This window comes from Puma concolor, chromosome E1 (genome assembly GCF_028749965.1).
Source record: "Puma concolor isolate L17-30 chromosome E1, mPumCon1.1.hap2, whole genome shotgun sequence".
NCBI lineage: Eukaryota > Metazoa > Chordata > Mammalia > Carnivora > Felidae > Puma > Puma concolor.
In genome coordinates this window covers 38,946,326-38,966,579 of record NC_141680.1, presented here as the reverse complement: position 1 = coordinate 38,966,579, position 20,254 = coordinate 38,946,326, and the positions used below count along the sequence as shown (strand labels likewise).

Genomic DNA, 20,254 nt, shown 5'->3' with positions numbered 1-20,254 from the left:
TCTCCTACACTCGGGAGTGTCTTCCTCAAGGACCTGGAAGCCATTCCTTTGAAATGTGATCATCAGGAAGGCTGGGGCCTGTCTCCCAGGCTCTGTGGGAGGACAGGATCCCACTTTGATCACTGCAAGCTAGCAGGCACCCCTGATGCCTCATTGCATTTACACTGGCCAATCCTTTGTAATTTTTCACTTCTTTGACCACTGGAGCCCTTGCTCGCCCCCTCCCTCCTCCCTCATTCTCCCTTGAAATGCCCAGTCTCCTCTGCACAGACCGAATGAAACTTTGCCCCACTGTCAGTGGTTCCTGAATAAAATCTGTCTTCGCCCCTTTAATGCCTGTTTATCTTTGACACCTAGCTCCTTGGCCGGCTCAGCAGTTTTTCCCTTCTCTGGTTTATTATCAACACGTACGCACAGGCACCCTAAACCACCCATTTATTCAGAAGATTCAGGGCATTGGGGGGTTAGAAGTTATTCTTGGCCTTTTTGCCCCTGACAACCCAAGCATCCCCATCAGTTATTCAACTGATAAGTTTTTAAATGTTTTTTTTTTTTTAATTTTTTTTATTTTTGGGACAGAGAGAGACGGAGCATGAATGGGGGAGGGGCAGAGAGAGAGGGAGACACAGAAACGGAAACAGGCTCCAGGCTCTGAGCCATCAGCCCTCAACTGATAAGTTTTAAAAAGACCATTTCTGGGGCGCCTGGGTGGCTCAGTCAGTTGGGCGTCTGACTTCAGCTCAGGTCACGATCTCGCCGTCCGCGAGTTCGAGCCCCCGCGTCGGGCTCTGGGCTGACGGCTCGGAGCCTGGAGCCTGCTTCCGATTCTGTGTCTCCCTCTCTCTCTGCCCCTCCCCCGTTCATGCTCTGTCTCTCTCTGTCTCAAAAATAAATAAACTTAAAAAAAACAAAAAAAAAAAGACCATTTCTCTGAGTGGAAAGGTTGGGGGTGGAGGGCCCAAAGTGTGTGAGGTGAAGACTGACGCTTCCTGCCTGGCTCCCCCTGCCTCTGCCGCCATTGTTGGGCCCAAGCATTTCCCTGCTCTTCAAGCTCTGACCTTCACTCATCCAGGGATGTAGGTCTCTGGCTTTACAAACTGGGTGCCTTCTACCTCACACCTCTCCCAAGCTCAGCTAAGATGTGGGGCCTCTAAGCCCATACTCCTTCCCTCTGTCCCAGCCCTGCCATTTCTTCCGTCCAAGGCTGGGGGTCCAGGTCTGGGTGGGGGGGGTGGGGGGGGTGCTGCCCCAAGCCCAGTGGTGAGTAGTGCTCCTGTGTGTCACCAGACTAGACTGGGATAGGCTTGAGAATGGGGCTCACCATTGCTTCCTCAGACTGGACTTGAGGACCCCCCCCCACGCGTCTTCTCGGTAGCTGAAAGGTGGCCGCCATCTTCTGTGCTCACAGCTGCTTTGGGCCCCGCACATACAGTCCACAGAGCACAGCCCAGGGCCAGAGCTCCAGACTCCCCTCAGTCTGCCCTGAGAGCCCTGTCCGTGATGACCCACCAAACCTTGGCCAGATGGGGAGGGTTTCTAAGAAAACGACAGTCCTCCAGCTGGAGAAGCCTCACCAATCTGACCATTCCCTGCCCCCGCCCCTGCAGTGAGTTGGTACCCCGGGCTTGGGGAGGATGCTGGTCAGGCCACAGCGGGCCTGGTTCCCGTGGGCAGAGAAGTGGCTAGTCTCCTATCTCCGTTTGAAAAATAACTTCAGAATTTGGTCCATCTGAAACTCTAGTTCTTAAAAATATGTGGAAGTGGAACACAAGCCGGTCAGTCAGGTGCTGCGTTGCTCTGAGTGGAAAGGGTTGGGGAGGAGGGCAGTGCACCTTGTATTAAAAAACAATCCCTGAAAGTGGGCAAGCTTTGGCTTTTTTTGGAGTGGGTTGAGGTTCTTTCTGGTACGTAGTGTCAGGATGAGTGTATTCATTTTAACTTCACGCCCTCTGGAAATAAACTGTGCAAATGCGGAGGGGGCTGGGGAGAGGAAAAGGACTAGGATTGGAGGGGCAGCCGTGGCGCCGGAGTCCCCTCTGTTCTTGACACACACACACACACACACACACCCTGGAAAAAGTGTGACGTGCTCTTGGCACAGCCATCAAACCAGAGCAGGGCTTGGGGGCTGAGGCAGCTAATGAGACAGGGTGAGGGGCTGAGGCAGCTAATGAGATCAGGAGCCTGGGCCCCTTCCCATATATTCTCCTTGGACATATAAGAAATCAAATGAAGGAGGGGCGCCTGGGTGGCTCAGTCAGTTGAGCGTCCAACTTTGGCTCAGGTCATGATCTCGTGGTCTGTGGGTTCGAGCCCCGTGTTGGGCTCTGTGCTGACAGCTGGGAGCCTGGAGCCTGCTTCGGATTCTGCGTCTCCCTCTCTCTCTCCCCCTCCCCCGCTCATGCTCTGTCTCTCTCTGTCAAAAATTAACATTAAAAAAAATTTTTTTAAATAAATCACCCTTTAAAAAAAAGAAAGAGGGGCGCCTGGGTGGCGCAGTCGGTTAAACGTCCGACTTCAGCCAGGTCACGATCTCGCGGTCCGTGAGTTCGAGCCCTGCGTCAGGCTCTGGGCTGATGGCTCAGAGCCTGGAGCCTGTTTCCGATTCTGTGTCTCCCTCTCTCTCTGCCCCTCCCCCATTCATGCTCTGTCTCTCTCTGTCCCAAAAATAAATAAATGTTGAAAAAAAAAATTTAGGGGCGCCTGAGTGGCTCAGTCGGTTAAGCGTCCGACTTCAGCTCAGGTCATGATCTTGCAGTCCGTGAGTTCGAGCCCCGCGTCGGGCTCTGTGCTGACTGCTCAGAGCCTGGAGCCTGTTTCACATTCTGTGTCTCCCTCTCTCTCTGACCCTCCCCCGTTCATGTTCTGTCTCTCTCTGTCTCAAAAATAAATAAACGTTAAAAAAAAAAATTAAAAAAAAAAAAAAAAGAAAAAAAAAATTTAAAAAAAAGAAAGAGAAATCAAATGAAAGAACAAAGTCTCCAAACAGAAAGAGAAGGCACTTGACCAAGACCACACAGCTTTGGTAACAGAGCTCGGATGTAAACTTAGCTTTGGCTGGGTAGGGGAGCAGGAGACGTGTAGCTGGCCTTGTTCCCTGGCCCCTTCCAACTCTCCCGCCCCCACCTCTGCTCCCATCTCTCCGTGGACACTCACTGACCTGGGGTGGGAGGAGACCTGACCACCGATGCTGGGTGTGGGGGTCAGCACTCTACGCCAGAGGGGGGACACGGACCACAGTTACCAGCCCGGTTGAAGAGTGTGGGTTTTTCCTCTAGGTCCCCAGGAGCAACGGATATATTTGAAACAGGCATGAGGAAACCCCATCTCTTTTTAAAAATATCACCCTGAAAGCCAGCATCAGAACGGAGGTGCCTGGGCAGGGGAGAGGGGCGGTGAGGGGACAGTCCAGGCAAGGGTCGCTCAGGGCCCAGCCTAAGCCAGGAGCAATCCAGAGAAGGGGACCAGAGCTCAGGCCTCCGAGAGAGAATGGACAGGATGTGGGGATTAAGGGAGAGAGGACAGGGGATTTTCAGCCCAGGGGAGTGGGGAGCTGTGAGGCTTCACTGAGCTTGACCACACGTGTTTTTAAATGAATGGTCTCAGGCCCAAGTTCGGGGTTGTCTTTATTGGAGCTTGGAATGTCACTGCGATTCACCTTAATCAGAGGCAGACTGTGCGAAAATGAGCAACAGTGGCGGACCCCCAGCAGGGGCCATCGGGCTACATTGGGAACCCTGCTCGCCTGCAAGCAGTACACGGGCACACGCACACATGCACACACTCCTACACAAACTCACACTCTCACGCGTGCTCACTCACTCCCAGGGGGTCTGAGGCCAGGCACCCTGCCGGCTCAGTTCGCTCCCCGCCTCTTGGACAGGTCTTGTCCGCACAGCGGGGACCTGCCGAGCTGTGACTGAAGTTTCCTTCCGCTTGAGGACCAGGGCCGAAGGAGCCAGAAGCTGCAGGCATTTTGCAGTTTGGGAGACGGGGATCCAGGAGGATGGGAGAGATTGCCAAGGACCGAGCAAAGGGAGCCCCGCTGAGCCAGGGCACGGGGGAGAAGATGCTGGAGAGGGATGGGATGGACAGGGGGTGGGAGAAAAGGCCATCTCTTCTCCTTCGTTCACTCCAATCACACAGCCGGGGCCAGAGCCCTGGGCATAGGAAGCCTGGGGAGCATCAAGGGGTCCCCTGTGTCCTAGGAAGGCACTAAATGGGGAACAGATCCTGGAGAGCCTGGAGTCTCCCCCAAGTACCCCAAAGGGGACAGAAGGGGAATGACAGAACAAGAAGGGTCTTACATGCTGGTTGTCTGGGAAAACAAGACTGGGGAAGCACGAATCCTGCTTCCCACCCCAAACAGGGGGTGGGCGGTGGGCCAGGATGCAGCCCCTCTGGCCGGCAGAGGGGACAAAGCCAGGGCTGCCCCCTTGGTCTCCAGGGCGGTGACCGGGGAAGCCTGGCCTCACCCGTGTGTCCGTGGGAGGTAGAGGCAGGAGGGAGGAACCTGAGCCTCCTGCCCCCTGAGGGCCAGGGCTACCAGAGCACGGCCCCATCCAGGTTCCCGTATCCTGGCTCGGCCCGCAGCCTCCAGTACGTGTTGTTGGTCACCCACCACTCTTTCCCACTGCTGTCTGTCTGCCGCCTGGGGGAAGGAGAGGGGTGAACATCCCGAACTAAGGCCAGGGTCCCCGGACGCTGCCTCCCATAGCCGGCCCCACTCAGAGTGAGGAGGGGCTGTATGGGAGGTGGCAAGGAGCCTGGATGGCAGAGGCCTAGGGAGAGGGCAGAGGTACCTGAAGAAGCGAGCCTGGTGGACGATGTTGTTCTCCTCCATCACTCTGCGCCTGTCCCGCTGAAGCTGCTCGATCCTTCTCTTCTGGGCTTCAGCGGCCTGTATGTTCCCCTCCTCCAAGTACCTAAGCATCCACATGGCAGTCAGGGGAACTGCCCCCCACCCCCACCCCCACCAAACCCAAGACCTCTGTCCCCTGCCCAGCTCTGCCCCCAGATGGGACCCATCTCCCTGGGGCAACGTCAAGAGGGAAGAACAGGCCGAGCTGGATGCGGAAGCTCATGTGGAAGAGGGAGGAGCCCAGAGGCTCCAGGGTGGGGCCCACTGACCTCTGGTCTGGCCGGAGCCGCGTGTCCGTGGAAGGCAGTGACCGTTTCAGCTCTGCCGTCAGCTCATTCAGCTCCAAGGCAAACTGAGTGAAGCCGAAGTTTCGCTCGTGGTCTGGGGGCATGGAGTCTGGGGGGGAAGGCAAGGGGCTGGGGCAGGTGGACTGTGCCATAGGCACCCTCACCCCTGCCCGGCCCTCCCTGACCAGGCCACATACTGGGTTTCCAGATGCACTGACCGCCGGGCAGGGATCCCCGGTATAGCCCCTCGTGCCACTTCCCGGAGAGTCGGTGGAGGACACGGCCGCTCCGGCTGAACACGGCCCCCTGCACCTCGTGGACGTTGGAGCTCCAGTACTTGGCCTGGGGTGGGGGTGGAGGCAGGGGACTTAGGGAGGTGTCCCCTCCCCTCCCCCAGGGTGAGCTGCTGGCGGCAGACAGGCAGGGTCAGTGTGGGGATGCCCACCTTGCAGAAGGTGATCTTGCAGTGACAGGAGCTGTCCTGCGTGTTCCGGATGAGCACCTCCCCATAGTGCTCGATCCAGCGCTGGCCGCTCAGAATGTTGTGAATGCAGGACGTCACCTTATTCCACTCAAAGTGGTCCCCAAATCTGAGAGAGACAGAGCAGGGGAGGGCAGCTGGCTGGCCCCGGAAACAAGTGCCACCCTGAGCCAGGATGCCCGTCATGTGGGTCTGTGGAAGGAACACTGCGGTCCTGGTTCTGCCTCTGCGTGAAGGATGACATATTTATAGGGCGCTTGGGTGGCTCAGTCGGTTAAACGTCTGACTCTCGATTTCAGCTCAGGTCACGATCTCATAGCTCATGAGGTCGAACTCCTCTTCAAGCCCCGAGTTGGGCTCTGCGCTGACAGCACAGAGCCTGCTTGGGATTCTCTCTCTCCCTCTCTCTCTCTGCCCCTCCTCTGCTTGTGCACAGGCATGCGCTCTCTCTCAAAAATAAATATTAAAAAAAATATATAGGGGCGCCTGGGTGGCTCAGTCGGTTGAGCGTCCGACTTCGGCTCAGGTCACGATCTCGCGTTCCGTGATTTCGAGCCCCATGTCGGGCTCTGGGCTGATGGCTCGGAGCTTGGAGCCTGCTTCCGATTCTGTGTCTCCCTCTCTCTCTGCCCCTCCCCCGTTCATGCTCTGTCTCTCTCTGTCTCAAGGATAAATAAAAGTTAAAAAAAAATTAAAAATATATATATATGTATGAACAAAACAAAAAGGATGACACATTTACAAAGCACAACAGTCCTCACAAAAAATATTGAGTCAACAGGTCTCCATTCATTGACAAAGTTCCTGAGTGCCTACGTCATGGGGATAAATACACAGAGTCCCTGCCCATGGGTGCCAAGGACCAGGGTAGGCCCATTCACACGTTACCCTGTTTAATCTACCCTTCCTCTGGGTTCTACTCATTACGGAAGAGCGGACGGGACGCTCTGAAGCATTAAGCCTCTTTGTTGCGTGCCTAATTATCAAAGCTGCCAGACGGAACTTCTAACTCTGAAGCCCAGGATCTTCCCGGCCCTGGACTGGCCTCTTGCTAACTCCTGGACCACGCCGGGTAAGCCCCCTTCTTCTCTGGCTGCTGTCCCCACTTGGAAAATGACGTGAGCTAGAGGACAGTGTTTCCAATGTGGTTTGTGATCAGTCCTGAGGTCAACTTAGGTCTCTGTGGGTCTGTGTATGAGGGTGGGTGCGTCTGCACGTTGGCTTGAAGTCTCAAATGATTTCTTACTGTGAGTCACGATCAAGAGAGTGTGAGAGCCACTGCATCAGATGACCTCAGTGAGCCCTTCCAGCTCTACCGTTCTAGGATTTTTCCTGTTTCTGTATGCACAACGGCTGTAAAAATAGGTGTGAAATGTATAGACACTACCCCACCGCAACCAGCTTCAGGCCAGACCTTTCGATCCTGCCCCTATCACCTCACCACCCCAGCCTGGAAGACGGCCCGTAGGCTGGGCCTGGCTGCTGACCTTAGCAGCCCCATAGGCTGGGGCCTTAGGGACACCCACCTGGGCAGGCTGACATTGACGGTCCCCACAGGCACAATCTCCAGGGATTTGCCCCAAAACTTGTTCTTCCACTTCATGTCTGGAGTTGGATCAGGAGAGGGAGAGGGAGAGGGAGGGCAGAAAAGAGACCAGAGAGTGTTCCAGCCCCTCCCCCACCTGCCCTTCACCCTCATGTCCGCCTCCCCACCCCTCACCCTCCCCCCATTCCTCACCTTGCCAGAAGATGAAGTTCTCAGACTCCGCATGGCATGCCGAGATGGGGGGGTGGTGGGAGACCTTGGGGAACAAAGAAGGTCTCTTGACACTGCTCCTGAGGATTATGGGGTCTGCTCCTCACCCCAGGGCTCCCCAAAGTCCCTTATCCCCAATCCCAGTTCCTCTCCAAACCAGAAGACCAGTTGGTTCCAGGTCTCTTGTCTCTGTCATCCTCAGCCACCACCCAGATTCTGTTGCCCTCTCTGTTCCCATGAGGCCTCACATGCTTCCTTCTCACTCACTCCCTTCTGGAGCCCCAGGACCCCTGTTCAAGGCTACCAAGTCCTCTAGTAGTGACAGATGAGGCTTCCTCCTGTGCCCTGCCTGAAAGCCAGCCCTCCTGGGGGCCCTCTTCCCTCACTGCTTTCTCCTTCACCATCGTCACAGCCTCCAAAAAAAACTCTGGCCTTGCCCTTCTTGGAACGGCTCCATATCTGGAACTTGAACTTGGGTATCCCAAAGCCTGCAGCCTTGCCTCTCTCATTCCCTGTGGTCCATGACTTTCCCAAGACTTTCTGCTCTGTTGTGCCCTGTCCGCCCTGCTCCACCACCGTCCCCCCGCCTGACATTGCTGTCACCTCCACCTTCTCACAGCACCCTCCACAACCTTCCGCCACCACTTGTCACAACACCTGCCATCGGCCTCCTCTGTGCCGCCCCTGGTTCCCTGCTCTTCATTCACCCCCACGGAGCCGAGGAACACACGGAGCACACACCTGGAAACTTCTAATGCTACACTCTGTCTACACCTGGGCCCAATCCTTCTCTGAGGACCCACACCCAACCCATCGCCTTCAAACCACATTGACACGCCCACCCTCAGAGGGAGACTAGAGGTGGCAACTCCTCCCACCAATTTATGGCTCCCACCCTGACCCCAGCCCCCTGAATCCACTGCCAGGCCTGGACCTTCCTCCTGGTGCAGCTGCCTCACACCCCTTCCTGCAGGCTCCGCCCTCCTCCACCCCACTGTCCTGCAGCCTTTCCCTCTACTTTTCTCTTTCTCTCCAAATAGAAGTATCTCCTGGGGTGCCTGGGTGGCTCAGCCAAGCTGAATGTCTGACTCTTGATTTAGGCTCAGGTCATGATCTCACAGTTCATGACATCGAGCCCTGAGTTGGGCTCTGTGCTGACACAGGGCGCCTTCTTGGAATTCTCTCTCTCTGCCTCTCCCCTGCCTGTCCTTGCTCTCTCTCAAAATAAATAAATAAACTTTTTAATGTTTTTTTTTTTTTTTAAGGAAATATCAGGGCGCGTGGGTGGCTCAGTCAGCTAAGCATTGGACTCTGGCTCAGGACGTGATCTCACGGTTCGTGAGCTTGAGCCTGGCATCTGGTGACCTTGAACGCTGCTTCTCTCTCTCCCTCTCTGCCTCTCACTCACTTGCGCCCTCCCTCTCTAAAAAAAACAAAACAAAACAAAAAACTAAAGAAATATTTCCTGTTTCTTCCATTTTAAAGAAAGAGTAAACCTTTCTTTTCTGGATGCACACACTTTTGCTCACGTATGCACAAAACAAACACTGGCAGCAGCAATCTCCTCAGAAGGATCTGGGGCTCATTTCCTATTGTACACATTCCTGTACTGGACGAACTTTTCACTATATTTTCAAAAACACTTAAAATCTAAACAAACAAAACATTTGCCTCAGCTCTATCCCCACCTCTAGCTGAAACCCTCTCTCTCTCTCCTCTTTCTCTCCCGGTCAACTGTTTTGAAAATAAGCTGCATTTTTTCTCTATTTAAATTTTTTTTTTTTTTTTAAGGAAGCTCTACGCCCAACGTAGGGCTCGAACTCATGACCCCGAGATCAGGAGTGGTGCATTCTACTGACTGAGCCAGCCAGGTGCCCCATTTCATTTTAATTTTTTTTAATGTTTTTTTATTTCTTCCTGAGAGAGAGAGAGAGAGAGAGAGAGAGAGAGAATCTGAAGCAGGCTCCAGGCTCTGAGATGTTTACACAGAGCCCAATGCAGGGCTTGAACTCACAGGCCATGAGATCATGACCTGAGCTGAAGTTTTGTGCTTAACCGACCGAGCCACCCAGGAGCTCCTAATTTTAATTTTTTTAAAGTCTCATTTTTCCCTACGATACTTCTTTTTCCTAGCCACCCGCTGTAACCCGGCCTCGGCCCACAGCCCTTCTCAGAAACCTCCCTCACTCAGTAAACCAACCAGCCCCGTCAAAGTCCTGTGGACCATCCACCCGCACTTGGCCTCGGAGCTCCTCCGCCTTCCCTGCGCACCCTCCTCAGACCCTCTCCCGTGAGCAGCCCGTGACATCATCCATCCTCTAAGCTGGTGACTCCCGGGTCTGTCAGCCCCCACCTGTTCCCAGAGGAGCTCCGTACCCACATAGCCCAGGGCCTCCCGGACATCTCCCCGTGGAAGTCAAGCCCACGTAGACAAGGAGTCTCACCAATGCAGTTACCTTCCTCACACACTTCCCATCTTGCTAACTGGCACTTCCATACACCTGCTGGAGCCCCCCAACCAGAAATTCAAGGCCATCTCCAGCTTTTCCCTATCATCGACCACCTCCCCTATCTCTTACATGTAACAGCATTCTGTTGACAACTGTGTCCTGTCAAGGGCAACATGACACAGTTCCTGAATCCAATGTCCTCACAATCCAGATGCCACAGCCTAAGTGCAGGTCTTTGTCAGCTCTTAACAGGGATGACTGAAATGGCCTCTTAATGGCCTTCTCTGACCCATCCGCACACCACGGTCTGAGCAATCTTTATAAAGTGCAATTTGGAGCATTGTCACTCTACTGCCTAAAACCCTCGATGACTCCCCATTGAAGGCAACCATTTGGCCTGCAGGGCTCCTCAGGGCTTGGGACTGTCTTGCCACCCAGCTGTGTCTCTCATACCCTGTCTGGAGCCTCCCATTCTCCCCACCCCCTGGATTCTTGGTGCACGTCAATCCTCCCTCAAGACCTAGGTGGAGATCAGCCCCTACAGCATGCCTTCCTGGCTGAAGGGCAGCCTCAGAGCCTCCAGGGTCCCAGCTCTAGAACATGGTCCAGTAACTCCCCATTTCAAGTCCACCCCCCACGCTCGGCAGGGAGCTCCCTGGAGCAGAGAGCCCTCTGCACCACCGCCATGTGGCACAGGGCTCGGCCCGGAGCCAGACGCCCTGAGCTCTCTCTCCCCGCCCAGGCCCCTCTGAAGCCCCAGCCACCCGTGAGGGCCCCTCTTCTTCCGGGGCCCACACCTGCTCACTGATGAAGCGGAAGCCTCGGTCAGGCCGCTCACACTCGTAGGTCTCCCCCAGGACGGGGTTGAAGGGCTTACAGCCTGCTCGGTGGTACGTGGACGAGTAGGCAGAGACCGCAAAGGCCGCGATGTACACCTGCGGGTGGAAGGGCGAGGAGATGCCGCTGGGGGAGGGGGGCGGGGAGAGGCCGCTGGGGTGGGGTGATGGGGAGATGCCGCTGGGGCAGACAGATGCCGCTGGGGGTGAGTGGAGATGCCACTGGGGGGGGGGGAAGAGATGTCGCTGGCGGGGGGGAGATGCCGCTACAGGGGAGGGGAGATGCCGCTGGGGGCAGGGAGATGCCACTGGGGGGGGGGGGGAGATGCCGCTGGGGGCGGGAGAGATGCCACTGGGGGGGGTGGGAGATGCCGCTGGGGTGGGGTTGGGGGGGGCAGGGAGAGATGCCGCTGGGGGGGGTGGAGAGGCCACTGGGGGCGGGGAGATGCCGCTGGGGTGGGGGGGGGATGCCACTATGGGGGGGGGGAGATGCCACTGGGGGTGGGAGGGAATGCTGTTGGTGGGGGGGGAGATGCCGCTGGGGGCGGGAGAGATGCCACGGGGGGGGTGGGAGATGCCGCTGGGGTGGGGTGGGGGGGTAGGGAGGAGATGCTGCTGGGGCGGAGAGATGCCGTTGGGGGCGGTGGAGATGCCACCGGGGGCGGGGAGATGCAGCTGGGGTTGGGGGGGATGCCACTCGGGCGGGGGGGGGGGATGCCGCTGGGGCGGGAGGCCAGGAGATGCCGCTGGGGGCAAGGAGATGCCGCTGGGTAGGGGAGATGCCGCGGGAGGGTGGGGAGAGATGCCGCTGGGGGTGGGGGAGAATGCTGTTGGTGGGGGGGGGGGGAGATATCGCTGGGGGGGGAGAGATGCCAATACAGGGGGGAGATGCCGCTGCTGGGGGGGGGCAGGGAGATGCCACTGCGGGGGCGGGGAGATGCTGTTGGGGGATGCGGGGGACATGCCCCCGGGGGTTGCAGAGAAGGGGGGGGTGCCGCCCCACTACAAGCAAGGACCCACGGAGGTAGAGCTTCAGTGGCGGGGAAGAGCCCTGCCAGGAGTGCCGGGGTTACCATGCGCTCGCAGGGGTCCGCCACGCGGCTGGCCTGGTCCAGGAGGCTGCTGTACTCCAGCTCCTCGCAGAGCCGCTGCAGAGTGTTGAGCGGCTCGTTGAGCTGCACAGGCATGGACACCTTGGACAGGTCCTTGCCGATGTTGTTCCGAAGTATGTTCCACAAGCTCACGTCAGCCCCTGGCCCGCTGGCCGCTGGCAGGCAGCGGCGACGGGGTGGCCCCGCAGCTCTCCCTGGAACACACGCCCCTGGGCCCCACCCGGCCACGTCACTCTTCCTCCCGCAGGGTATCCAGACTTGGGGGGGCACACAGGCCAACCCCAGCACCGCCCCCAGTCCTGAGGTGCTCCTAGATACACTCATTCCCAAGCACCCCTCTGGACTCTGCAGTCGAGCCCCCGGGGGGATTTAGGTGGGTAGCAGGGCCGAGAACCACTCAGAGAGGGCACCTCCCGCTGCTGGAAACCCTGAACCCCAGAAGCCCCTCCTGAGCCCCCACCCTGGCCTTCAGTTCCCCTCCATAAACACAGAAACCAATGTTGGGATACCGATTATTCAGCCCATTTTACAGATGAGGGAACAGGCTCCAAGAAGTAAAATGACATGTCCAAAGCCACACTGCTAAAGAGTGGCAAGATGGGACCATCTGCCTCTGTATCAGGCCCCATGCCAGTCTTCTCAGAAGACCGCACTGATGGCCAGCCCCCAGGCCTGAGCCCGACCCACCTCGGGATCCGCTCCTGGAACATTCTGTAGCTCACAGCTTAGCCTTCCTTATCTCCTGGGGTCACCCTAAGCTGTTAGCCCACCAGTCACCACAATAGACTGCCTCCCAAGGGGTCTGGGCTGTGGACAAACACGATTTGTACCTCCCTCCAAACCCGCCCATGCCTGCACACCCAGCTAGTACCTTTCTGGTAGCGCTCAGCTCCCCTGAGGTCCAGCACCTCCTCAGACAGGCTGGTGGTGATTTCACTGGTGCACGACTCCTCCTCCTCTGAGCCCTGGGCCAGGACAGATGACAGGCTGGGCAGACTGGGCCTCCCCGGGCAGCTGGGCAGTGCCCAGGGCCTGCCAAGACTCTGCCCAGCTAGTCCTTTGATGGGAAGGGGGAAGACACGTATTTGGGGGAGGGGAGGATCGGAGCCCTAAGACTGACATCATGGAGTGTGCCTTGCCACTTTGGGAGGGGATGCCTGGCCCTCTCCCTGCAGGGAGGGAGCACAGGGACTTGGCGAACACCAAGGAAAGGTAGCAGGGCATTGCTGAGATCCAGGGTTCAGGGCCAAGGGAAGTGCTGGGGCTGACCCGCTCACAGGAAGAGGGCTGGGGTGGGGCTGCGGCAGCAGTCTCGGGAAGACCCCACGGGGATAAAGCACATCAAACTAGAGGAAGGGTCCCCAGCAGATTTCTGAGCAGGGTCACACAAACCCAACAGGTCTGGACGTGTTACCCGAGAGAGCAGCTGAGGCGTTAGAAAGGATTTGGGAATCTACAAATTCTAGTCTCTCTGGACCCCATCCCAATTTTCCCAGGGTTGTCCCCCACCTCACCTCATTCTCAGAAGAGCTGGCAGAGAGGAGAACCTCACAGGCATCAAAGAACTCTGTGTGGGAATCAGCAAGGGACAGGACACTGCTCTGGGACAGCTGGGGGGTCAGCCCCCGCCCCTTCATGTACAGGGCTTCTTGCTGTGGGAAGGACAGGTGTCAGGCAGGGCTCCCCGGCCCTGACAGTTCCCTTGAGAGGGAAGCATGCTGGGGACTTTTACTGCCTGAGTGTGGAGCCCACCAAGCAGAAGACGCAGAAGGGAGAGAGTGTGGTGGGATACGAAGGTGTGGCGGCTGAACTGGGGCATGGGACACGGGAACGTGGGTTCCATAAGAGCCGCTCACATGGCCTAGGCACTCACTCTGAGATGGGTTCCAAGCCTTCCGTGTGCATTAATGCAGTCAATCCTGACACTTACCCTAAGCGGTAGGTACTGTTATGACCCCCTACTTTGCAGACCAGGACACTGAGGCTCAGGGTCACAAAGCCGCCAAGCACTGGGGCCAAATTCAAACCCACAGAGCCCGGCCCCAAAGTCTGTGCTCAGAACACGGAAGTCCCAGCTCAGCCAATCCTCAACTAGGGGATCCTGGGCCCATTGGTCAGATTCTCTGAGTCTTAGTTTCCTCCACCATGAACTTGAGGGTAAGGATCATGGCCGCATAGGACTGAATTAAGCAAAAGCACGGGGCACCTGGATGGCTCAGTCACTTGAGTGTCTGACTCTTGATTTCGGCTCAGGTCATTATCCCAGGGTCATGGGATTGAGCCCTACATCGGGCTCTGTGCTGAGTGTGGAGCCTGCTTAAGATTTTCTCTCTCTCTCTCTCTCTCTCTCTCCCCCTGTCCCCCACTTGTGCGCTCTCTCTCTCTCTCAAATTAAAAAATAAATAACTCTTAAAAAAAATAGTAAAAGCACTCTGGGGTGCCTGGGTAACTCAGTCGGTTACACCTCCAACTCTTGATCTCAGCTCAAGTCTTGATCTCAGAGCCCTGAGTTCAAGCCCTGAGTTGGGCTCCACTACTTAAAAAAAAAAAAAAAAAAAAAAAAAAAGTATAAGCAATCTGCACACTGGCAGGGCAGGAATGACCAAGGTGAGGCTGCTGCCAATGTTACATGAATTGGGTTGGAGCTAGGATTTCTGGGCCCTGTTTTGGGTCTGAAGACGAACCATGCCTTCACTTCTGCTAAGAAAGAAGGTGCAGGAGAAATGGTTCCCACAACCCAGCCCGGCTCCTACCTCCTCAGGGTTGAGGGAGCTGAAGGAGTCTGCAGTGGTGTCCGAGGAGACGGAGAGCGAGTGGAGGCGCCTCGGGCCAGCTGAGGCCTCAGAGACCTGCGAGGAGACAGTGAGGGGACAGGGAGCCAGGAGGACAAAGCCCTCCCCGCCCCGCGATACTGCCCTCTGCGCAGATTGCCTCCGCCAACCACTCTCCCCAGACCCAGCTCCGCTCTCCTCCCCAGGCCTGCGGTCCTCAGCTTCAAGCCCTCTCCTCCCACACGCTCCCCTGTCCTTGAGCCTCACCCCCATCCGCGACAGCTCTGAACCCTGGTGCAGGTCCCGCAGTCGGTCCCATTCAGCGGTGAGGGCAGCCAGGACACTGCTGAGGGAATTGTGCACTGCGGGGCAAGGGCAGGCATCAGACTCCTCTCCCTCTCCCTCTCCCCGCCTGCCCCCCACCGCCCTCCAGCATGCACTCACCCTTCTGGGCCAGGGCCCAGAAAGTACGCTGCAGGTGGGCATAGTCTGGAGGTGGCAGCCCACGGGGGCCTGAAGGGTCCCGGGACTCCAGGTAGCGAGACAGGTTGGGAACAGAGCCGTGGAGACGACCAACCTGGGGGTGAGGGAGAGGGGTCGAAGGTGACAGCCTCCTCCAGGACATCCCACCCCGGTGTCTTGGGGTCCACACCCCACCTCACCCGTCCGATGGTGTCGTCCTTGGCGAAACTCTGTGTGCACCACATGCGGCTGGTCCGTTTCCCCTTCTTGGGTCTCTCAGTTGTCACTGAGGCCTGGCAAGTCGAAGGCGGGAGGTGAGGGGTGAGTTTCACTCAGGGTGGGGCAAAGGGCAGCAACCATGAAAGCCGGGAGAGGGGAAGATGGCCACGGAGGAGGGCACAGAGACATCTGACGTCCCAGAGGAAGAAGATGACACCCTAGTAGAGGCGTGGGTACAGCAGGCAGGGGTCACTCCAAAGGGGCAGAGAGACAACCCTGAGGCCGTCTGGACATGGGAGGTGGGTCAGCTAGGCAGATGTGCAGCTCTCCAGGAAACTGCAGCACACGAGGGGGCCTGGGGGCCTGTCCTAGGGAAGTGGTGAGGGTGAGGGCGGCAAGCAGGAGTCCCCTGGGCAGGGCCCTGTCTCCTCCCCTGGCCCTCACCTGGTGCGTGGGGATAACAGGGGCCGAGGGGATCCGGTGCAGGGACTCCAGGCTCTGGAGGAGTCTGTGTAGTTCCTGGAGCTTCCCCTGACACTCAGAGAGCTCTGCGGGAAGAATGAATGAGGATATCCTCTCCCAACACTGCCTGGGCGCCCCAGAGTCTGTCCCTCGGCTTCCCTTCCTCCTCCTAACATCTCACCCGGGCGGCCACAGAAACCCTGACACTGCGTCCCCCTCCTCGGCTCAGGACGCCAAAGCAGTTCCCAGTTCCCGCCACTGGTTTCCCAAGAGGGCTGGCATCTTCGGTCCCCATAACATACCTTAACTTTGCCACCTCCACACAGGGTGCGGGGTAGAGGTGGCCCTGACTCTCTGTCCCCACTTGGTGGCACCTCCCCATCTCCCTCTCCCAGGCCAACATCTCAGCTGCCTACTCCAGGAACAGGTTCTAAAGCACACCCCTTCTCTGGCACTACTCCACGGGACCCCTCCCCGATTGGCTTTCTGTATCTTCTTGTCCGTGAGCCCCGGCCCCAAGTCCTGTCTATGTGCCTGGGACACAAGCCCCCGCCATTCTCGGTGAGGCTGGTGCTCCCCAGGGCAGGCCCGAGGAGATCCTGTTGGCTTGGAGGCCCCAGGTTCCCGGAGGCAGGGCTGGAGGTAACAGTTCCACTTCCTCGTGACAGCCGACACCTCCTAGACCCAACGGCACCCGTCCTGCCCACAGAGGCACAGTGCCAGGGGCCCCTCACCATGAGAGCAGCGGTCTAGCCCATCACTGTCCCTCAGCCAGGAAGACACCTTCTCCCGAGGTCCGACCCCAGGGAGAGCCGAAGCACTGCCTGCTGCTGGAAGCTGGGCACCAGGAGCCTGTGGGTGAGTCAAGAGTGAGGCAAGGAAGCACCCCCTCCATGGATCTCGCAGTTCCCTGAAGCTCCCACCCCTGAGTCCCCATGTTACTGCCCCCCCCCCCCCAGGACCTCCCTTACCTTCCGGTGAGTGGTGCTGGGCAGCGAGCCTCGGGGCATGTCTAGGCGCTGGGCTAGGCGGTGGGCACGAAGCTGGGCCACCCAGCTCTGGAACAGGTCCTGGGATTTGATCTGCAGAAGTGACGGAGAGGGAGAGGGAAGCGTGAAAGGAAGGATTGCTTCACAGGGACAAGAAGTTGGGGCTCCGCTTCCCAGGCAAGGAGAGTGTCTCCCTGTCGTCCCCGGCTTGTGCAAAGGCTCCTTGCAGGGAGACAGAGCACAGCTTCCCCGGGGTGACCGAGCCCTTAGCTCTGCGCCTGTTCATGTAACAACCAAGAAGGACGTCTTGCCATTGGCTGTGGTATACAATGGGAACTCCCTTGCTGTTAACCTCAGGGACAGACCCTCAACCCGCCCCTCTCTCCTGCGTGCCCTAGTGTCTCTGCTGGGCTGGGGCCCAAGCCACTACTTGGCTCCCAGGGATGTCACCTTGAGGTGGTAGATGTTGTCTTCAGTGTCAAGGTCAATGCGCTGGGCCTTTTTGTTGATGGACATAACAGACAGTCGGACGTCAATGGAGCCATGAAGCTTCCCCTTGGTGATCTAGGGTGGATGGTGGGCAGGGAAAAATGGGACTGTTTTTAGGCCCCCGGGACCCCAGAGCCATCATCTCCCTGAGGTGACCCTAGGCTCCAGGGCCAGGCAGCAGGTTCACAGCATCAGCAGGGACTCGTCAGTTGTCCTCTGGTGCACAGAGCACCCCCACTAGGTCAAGTCATACTCTGAACAAGGGAGTCAGAGAGCAAGGAAAACTAATCTCAGCAACGCGAAGGCCGAGAAGGGAAACACCCTCTCAGAAAGAGATCCTGAGGATGCCGGCCTCTAGTTCCTGTCCCCAGCACCAGAATGAAACAAGGGTAAAGATGATAAAGCTCCCTGGGGCGCCTGGGTGGCTCAGTCGGTGAAGCATCCGACTTCAGCACAAGTCATGATCTTGCGGTTTGTGAGTTCGAGCCCCGCATCGGGCTCTGTGCTGACAGCTCAGAGCCTGGAGCCTCCTTCGGATTCTGTGTCTCCCTCTCTTTCCCTGCCCCTCCCCTGCTCATGCTCTGTCACTTTCTGCCTCAAAAATAAAACAAACATTAAAAAAAAAAAAAAAAAGATGATAAAGTCCCCTGTTCGTGCAGACCATTCTGGGCCCACACTCAGCCCACAACCCCCAGCAGAGGCCCTGACTCACCTCTTGCCGCGTCGTTGCATAGTGAAGGACTCCATCCTCGAGCACAAAGTATCTCTGTGTTTGCCCAGAAGGAACGAGAACCCAGGAGGCCGACGGAAAAGGGTATGGGGAGAGAGCAACCACACACATGGACTTTTCTTCTCCTCCACACACACACCCAGTTACTGCCTACACCCTTCCCCCCCATCCCCCACTCGCCTCTGCATCTGGCCCCTCCCTTTGCCCAGCCCACCCTACCTTGTGCCAGCCCTTCAGAGGCCACTTCCTTTTCTTGAGCAGGTGGCCTTCCTGCCTCTCGGGCATGATACCCTCTGCTCCCAGCCTGCCCCGAGGCTCCTCCTCTACCTCCCACAGCTCAGAGGCCTGCAGTCCAGGACAGAGAAGTAGGAAAGCAGCTAGTGAGGTGACCAAATCTGCCCCCCCCCCCTTTGGGGCCAAGCTCTATCCACCCACTGCCTGCTTCCCCATCTCAGACCTGCAGGGCACTGCTGGGCTTTGCAGACTGAATGCTCTCCGCCAAGGAGTTAGGGACCCTCTCCTGGAAGTCCATGGAGATGGGAGCAGCCACTCCCTGCTGAGAAGGTAGAGCAGGGTGGAAGGAGAAGGATGTCACCTTGTCCTGAGGGGACCCTTGAAGCAAGAGAGAGACCCCATTAGCACAGATCCTGCTATCACCTTCCCCGCCTCCAACCCTTCCCGCACCCTCTGAGATAAGGGCTCACCAACATCTTCTGCTCACCTGCCATGCCTCTCTGAATCTGTCCCTTCCCCACCCTGGGCGGGTTTCCCTGTCTACACCCTCCAGCTGTGGCCACTGCTCCCGGAGAGGTGGACTAGCACACAGTCCGCAGGCCAGCGCCAAGAGACAACCACAAAAGTCTGCCCAGCCCCACCTTGGGCCCACATTCTCAGGCTCTAGGAAACACTTGGTGCTTTCTCTGGAAGATTCCCTAGGGCGGGGGGTGTGGTGTGGGGGGGAGCAGAGAGGAGGCATGGGAGTGAAAAAAAGAGACTCTAAAACAGGGCAGAGGAATTCCGAGACTGGACAAGCAAGATCTCAATCTGGCTTCTCTTCCTCCAGGACCCCTGGACACTCCTCCACCTGCCGTCGTGGGTTGGAGACTTCTCTGTCATCCCAACTCCCCGCTAATCAGTCTCCAGATCCTCTGTCTTCGGCATCGGGAAACTGAGGCCTGAGCCAGCCCCCACTGTTCTCTGTGCCTCCACCGTAGGATGCCCACCTGAGACCCTTGGTACCCCTCAAAGCCTCCATTCTACCATCCCGGTCCTTGGGGTTCCTGAGAAGTAACACCCACCCGGAGAAAGCAGGGGACCCTGCTTCAGTGCCCATTGAGGCACTGTGGGCGGGAGAAGAGGCGGCCAAGAACATGCCAAGGTCCACACAGGTCCCGCAGCAGTGCCCACAGGCGCCCTTGGCACGAGCCCTGGCCATCCTGGCTCCTTGAGGAGATCAATAATGCATGAGGTTCTGTGTGTGTGAGACAGGGAGGGGACTGGAGGGGCGAGGCTGGCCCGAGGCTGGGGAAACAGCTCAGATCTTCCAGTGGAGCCAGCAAGCACCTGAGTAGCGAAGGCCGGGAAGGGACAGGGATGCGGTGGGGTAGTGGTGGCCAGGAGGTAGGGACGGAGGGGCCCAGAGTGCGAGAGGCTGACCCGGGGGGGTAAAACTCCTGCATTTGGCCATTGAAAGTTCCCAAACTCTTCTGGTGTTTGGGTATCTCTGTGTCCTTTTCCTGGCCCCCTAGAATCCTGGCCCCTCACTGCTGGCGGGTGGAGGGTGGGGGGGCTCTGTCAGTAGAGGGTGCAGGGTCGAGGGGAGCCCGGTGGGTGCCCCATTTCCACTTCCATTCCCACCCCCGTCTCCAGAGGGGCAGACCCGCCAGCTTCAGGTGGGAAGAAGCCTGCCTGGGGAATGTCAGCCAAAGCCAGCGCGGGCCCCTTACCCCAGGGTCCATGGACGCCAGTGCTCCTTGGCCCGCGCGCGCCTCTCCGCCTCTGAGTCACCGTCTCCGAGTCGCCCGCTCCCTCCTCACAGAGCCTAGCAGTGGCAGCAGCTGCTGCAGGAACCAGGAAGGAAGGAGACGTCGGAGCCTCCCCTCCAGCCGGATCTCCCCACCTCCCCCTTCCCGGCCCCTCCTCCCGCCAAGCTCCGGGCAGCCGCTCAGCTCTGCCCCCCTGCTCCCGGGAGGACTCAGGGCTGAGCGGACTCCCCAGCACTGAGGTAGCTTGGGAGTGGGGGCAGAGTCCCCACTGGGCGCAGCTCCAGATAGACCGCGGAGGACTGGGGAGCTGCTGGCCTCAAGCCAGTGGTGGTAAAGGGTTTACTCCTACTAGCATGGCCTTGAC

At 58.0% G+C, this 20,254-nt stretch overlaps 1 protein-coding gene across 2 annotated transcripts; it reads right to left on the bottom strand.

Annotated features, from left to right (window-relative positions):
- Window positions 1–3,608: 3,608 nt before the first annotated feature.
- OSBPL7 (oxysterol binding protein like 7) lies at window positions 3,609–20,023 on the bottom strand. Of its 2 annotated transcripts, XM_086687128.1 has the most exons (23): window positions 19,852–20,021; window positions 18,363–18,517; window positions 18,125–18,250; window positions 17,888–17,941; window positions 17,137–17,250; window positions 16,669–16,779; window positions 16,432–16,549; window positions 15,680–15,783; window positions 15,217–15,309; window positions 14,999–15,131; window positions 14,822–14,916; window positions 14,537–14,632; window positions 13,298–13,435; window positions 12,655–12,748; window positions 11,745–11,992; window positions 10,633–10,770; window positions 7,368–7,431; window positions 7,156–7,234; window positions 5,594–5,738; window positions 5,346–5,490; window positions 5,131–5,257; window positions 4,803–4,925; window positions 3,609–4,651 (listed from the first exon to the last, which is right to left on the bottom strand). In XM_086687128.1, the coding sequence occupies exons 2-23, from the start codon at window positions 18,435–18,437 to the stop codon at window positions 4,543–4,545; spliced, it is 2,529 nt and encodes an 842-aa protein (XP_086543254.1). In that variant the 5' UTR covers window positions 18,438–18,517; window positions 19,852–20,021; the 3' UTR covers window positions 3,609–4,542. The 2 variants fall into 2 exon arrangements, 1 of the variants encoding a protein (XP_086543254.1); XR_015244109.1 differs by lacking the exon at window positions 3,609–4,651 and having other exon boundaries at window positions 5,346–5,515; window positions 19,852–20,023.
- Window positions 20,024–20,254: the final 231 nt, after the last annotated feature.